The sequence below is a fragment of the Ammodytes marinus genome (genome assembly GCF_949987685.1).
Source record: "Ammodytes marinus genome assembly, chromosome: 10".
Lineage (NCBI taxonomy): Eukaryota > Metazoa > Chordata > Actinopteri > Uranoscopiformes > Ammodytidae > Ammodytes > Ammodytes marinus.
This window is the reverse complement of record NC_137214.1, coordinates 21,680,450-21,685,456: the sequence shown is the minus strand read 5'-3', so window position 1 is coordinate 21,685,456 and position 5,007 is coordinate 21,680,450. Positions and strand designations below refer to the sequence as shown.

The window sequence follows — 5,007 nt, the reverse complement described above, 5'->3', positions numbered from 1 at the left end:
TGACCTCTAAAGATTACAATTATGGAAGTAATCTCAACTGATTAGGGGGGGGGGTCTGCAGATGCTATGTTCTACATCCAAATCAAACTTTGCAACAGCAAATACAAAAAATAGTATATAATCCACATTCTAAATGTCAGCAGGCACAATAGGCTGTTATGAAGAAAGAAATGTAGCAAAAATGATCTAAGTTTTATTCATTGGAATTGAAAATCATCCTGTGCAGATTACTTTGTCCCGTAAACCCTCAGCATGAGGAAACATGAGGGTTTTGTTAATAGGTCTGTCTCATACCGATTCAATTTTAACATATTAGGATGAAGCAGCACAGAGTAGCCTATTTCTCCCAGGACAGTGATAGGCTGGCTGATGCCTGGAACAACAAAGAGCCTTCGCCTCCTGGTACACAAGGGGTTAAGGTGTGTGGACGCCTGTGTTGTTGATGGTAGGCCTACTCACGCATAATGATGAACGACAGATTCACAGAATTATTTTCTTGTTTCACTACCAAGGCGGGACAAAGAGCCATGACTATTCTGCTCCAGTTGATTGGTAGTCGCACTGAAATATGTAATTAACTACAGTAAGGCTATGTGCGAAAAAAACAAAACAATTGCTCTGCGCACTTTCCCAAAATCATTAACTATTAACTACTTTCTTTTCACGAAAATGGCCGAATCCCTAAACGGCAGAAGGATGATTGATGTCGACAAAGCGCCTGCCCACAAGAAAACAAGTCTGTCTGAATGTGGCTTTGAAGAAAGGGAGCCTGCTTTCAACCTGATCAGAAACTTGGTTTTGAAGGGAGAGCGCCCCGCCCTCCTGGTCCTTATAACCAGAAAGCCTGTTAGCAGCACGCTCAAACACAACAGGAACACTGGAGACCACATCGCTGTGCATCAACCATTCCTAGAGACGAACTCTGGCTACAAAGACTTTACGGATTACTCTGGTTGTTTCCTCCTTTTAACCGCAAGCAAACAACCAGAAGTGGCCATCATGGATTTTCTCAATCACAACTATTTGAATGCGCGCAACCCATACGACTATACTTTTAATTTCTGGAACGACTATCTGGGGCTGACGACATTGGTAACGAAGAATAACAGGCTCGGCATGCCCCAGAACCCGAACTCCATCACCGAGTCCCTGAAAGCGACTCTGGGCTTGGACGATTCCCCGGCGTGTCCGTGCGTAATCGCTGGTGGCGTTGGAGAGAGCGGACACATGGACTGCTGCTGCCCGTCCGGGAGCCCCCCGCCTGCCTCCATCCTGGACTTGAAGGAGCGTTTCTCGATACTGAGCCCCTTCCAGAATCAGCTGGGCATGCAGCCGGAGCGGGAGGTGGGCTTCGGTGGGAGCTTCGCGGGGTTCGATCTGTTCGGCATGGAGAGGAAGATGCGCAAACCCGCTTCCAGGAGCAAACAGGAGCCCAAAATCTGCGTCTTCTGCCGAAATAACGGAGCGCCCGAGGAGGTGTACGGCTCCCACGTTCTGAAGACTCCGGACGGCAGGGTCGTGTGCCCGATACTGAGGGCTTACACCTGCCCCCTTTGCAGTGCCAATGGGGACAATGCCCACACAATAAAATACTGTCCACTGTCAAAAGACCAGCCATCCCAGCGACCATTAAAGGGAGGGAGGGCTGTGGGTGGTAAGAGGATGAAAATATTCTAAACAGACACGACTTTAAAAGTAATTGAATTGCACTGAACAATTTCCAGATGACTGTTTTGATTTCGGCTCTAGCCTTTATCCCAGTTTCATAAACATAATGATTTTATCTTTTATTTTCTCTCTAAGATCTCTTATATTTTTATAGTTCTCTTATCCACATAGAATCATTTTATGCCTTATACATTGGATTTATTTTTCATGCTAGTTTGTAGTCATTTGAGCGTGTGCATATAAATACATGTATCAATAATCACAAAAGTGTGAATACATCTAAGAGAAGTATTTTAGTCATGTAGGGAAACACACTGACTTTGGCAAAAGGGGATGAATGTCATATTTCTACCAAGTATTTTTGTACAGCGAGCTAAGCTTGCTAAGATTTTTCTTTCTCGTCTTAGAAAACCAAAGTTATGTTTGCCATTAAAGAAGCTCAAGAATGTGTCATTGATGAGTACTGGTGTGCGCCTGACTGGAGGAGGAACTCTTTAATCCCATCTGCCTGCCTAAAAACTCCACAACATATTTTCCAACTTGCTCCAAAAGTTGACATTCAATCTGCGGGGCAGGAAGAAAAAAAAACGACAATGTGGCCTCTGTTTAGAGCTCACATTCTCCGGGGAACATTATAATCAATTGTTGCCAAGCCAAACCTCGTTTCCTATGTGATGAGAACAGTCTCTGACTTCACAAGCAGTCAGGAATGAGATATGCTAGCCTACATTTTCTATGTTTACATTCCCAAATGAGGGCGACACACTGGATTTCTTTTCTCTGTCAGGTCTTTCTTTATCTCTCTCCATGGTGTCCTTTTTTTTGTTTTGTTTTGCCCTGACAAATGTATTCATCAGATAGTCTCATGGGCAGGTCGGCTCTGGCATATCTAGTGGAGTGAGTTTACCTGGGTTTAAAAAAGAGCAAATGAATGTTAGTAAAGAACAGGTTATCCCATTATTTCTTTTCAGGAGAATCCAAAAAAAGATGCAAAAATGTTGTGAATGTATGATTGAAAGTGTCTCATGCAGGACTGCACATTTTTGACAGTTTTGTTTACCAAAGGAATTCAATTGCATTGAAGAAAGAAGAGATATTTGCTGTATTGTATATAAAGTGATGTTTATTCAGTATTTTAACATTACAAGTGACTTCAGAGGGCGCTACCTCAACAGGATTTTGTACTTACATGTAACATGTCAACAGCAGTGTATTGATATAGTGCTGCCATTTATAATAAGGGTTTTGATAGTATTTTTGATCTTTGTATAACATAATTGTATTTTCATTTGTTGCATTTAACATAATGGAAGTGAATTTCCAAGAAGCTATAAGCATTGCTCACCAAAAGGTGATTGTCTGTAAATAATGATTATACCCATACTTTAAAAAGTTTAGTTGTTCAATGTTTCAATTCTTGAGAGTGTGTAAGGGAGTGGATACTGAACAAGGCTGACAAAATGTGCCACTTTTAAAATAAGTTTTTTGATTAAATGAATAATAGAAAAAGAAACACTGTTGAACTTTGTTATTTATATTTTATCACAATTTCCTGTATGCTGCTGTGCAGAATAACAACTTATGAATCCACTAGAGAAATAAAAACATATGAATTATTTGGAGCTATGTGGTCATGTTCTTCAGATGGATTGCTCAGCGTTTGACTGAGTGGGTACATGAACTCTTTTTAAATAGAACATCTATTACTGATTGACCAACTGATTTAGTGACAGATGGACTAAGCACAAAAGTCATCTAAAGACAAATTACAAAGACAAATTTACAGGAATGGCCTTGCGTTCCCAATTGCCCTGCTAACTGACTTCTGCACTGACTGACTCTCAGACTGGATGTGGATAATGTAAGTGTTGACCTCACTTGCATACAAAATCAGGTTAAAAGAAAAAAGCGTCCCTTTACCTTTGCTTTTGGACAAACTCAAACTGATTTAATCTTTCCTACTCCAAAATATTTGCCTCTGAAGGAAAACACAGTACCATGGTTGTTCAGGGTTGTTTAGGGAGGTCTGCCCACACAAGAATGTCTTGGCTTATGCCTCGCCATTCAAACAGATCATGTTTGCACTGAAGTGGATTGAATAACTGGCCCTCCCGGCCTTCTCCGCCTGCCATCTGTGGAATGGCTGCAGCAGACATATTAAGGGGCTCAAAACAGGCAGGAAGCTTCGCTGCTGCTTCTTATTTAGTTTTTTGTCAGGGCTGTACACAGTGGTGCAGCTGTGAGCGCTTATGAGTTACTGCAGCAGCTTCCAATGTCCCATAAATGTGGGAACAATACATATGAATGACTACTGTCTGCAGCCAGACTCACCAACAAAAATACATCGGACATTCATAATTGCTGCTGATGCTGAGCATACACTACAAAAGCATATCAAGACTGTACACACATTAGCCTGAGGCATTGGGCTGGTGTCATCCACACCTTGGCTGTTCCTCCCTCCGTCCCTCCCTCCCTCCTCTGTCTTCATGCATCTCTCCAGCTGAGGCTCCAGCATTAAAAATGGATGACTACTAAGTGCAACAGGGATTTATCTCTGTGAGAACAGTGATGAAAAAAGCCTGGCGGGCTAGCATTTCACGAGAACACAGTCAGCTAATTCCCTCTACGTCTCAGCCTCCATTGGCCACTCTGCAGACAGGGCCCATATAATCCATTTAGTTGCACCATTTATGAGATCTTTCATGATCATATCATATGTCTTAGCTGGCTGTTTTTTTAATGCAATATACAGTTTGTGTGGACAACAAACCTGTCTGCTGTTCTACCAAGTGCTATTTTTATTTGTTTAAATAGGAGACTAGTGAGGACATTTTTAATGATAGTTAAGTCATATCGGTCAGGTTTAGACTCAGTTATCATCAAGAATGAGGCAACAGGATCCCCTCTGGCAGGTGATTAAGGTTTAGCGTATGCTCTGCAGCATTAGTTAGTCTTTGTAGTTAATGTGATTCAGAGGATTCATTAATTCACACTGCTCAACATCATTGTGGCTACACATAATGTTTCCTCTTTAAAGGACTTAATGTACAGTAGCTCAGTCATTTCCTAACCTATTTGTTTGCTGTAGAACTATAGAACTATAGCTCAATCAGATGGGTTCAGCTAGCCCTTCATTGTACCCTTTAACACACCTGGGATTTCCATGGCACCATAATATTTCACTGCAGTGAAAACACATTGTTTGTGGTTGATCCATAGCTGCACCTGTAAATCCATTCAAGATCAAATTATTCTTGAGTTGCTTATATTTAGGCTTGTATACTGTTAATAAGTTGGAATATAATCATTTAGAAGTTTCAACCACTTTATCTATCA

The 5,007-nt window shown here is 41.4% G+C and overlaps 1 protein-coding gene across 1 annotated transcript; it reads left to right on the top strand.

Annotated features, from left to right (window-relative positions):
- Window positions 1-885: 885 nt before the first annotated feature.
- Window positions 886-2,182, top strand: nanos1 (nanos homolog 1). The gene has a single exon (XM_080035669.1). It carries the CDS (start codon window positions 1,000-1,002, stop codon window positions 1,675-1,677), a length of 678 nt encoding a protein of 225 aa, XP_079891795.1. The 5' UTR covers window positions 886-999; the 3' UTR covers window positions 1,678-2,182.
- The last annotated feature ends 2,825 nt before the right edge of the window (window positions 2,183-5,007 follow it).

Bases quoted from the DNA above. Each gene is read 5' to 3' on its own strand.
- nanos1 (XM_080035669.1), top strand. From the start codon at position 1,000: ATGGATTTTCTCAATCACAACTATTTGAATGCGCGCAACCCATACGAC.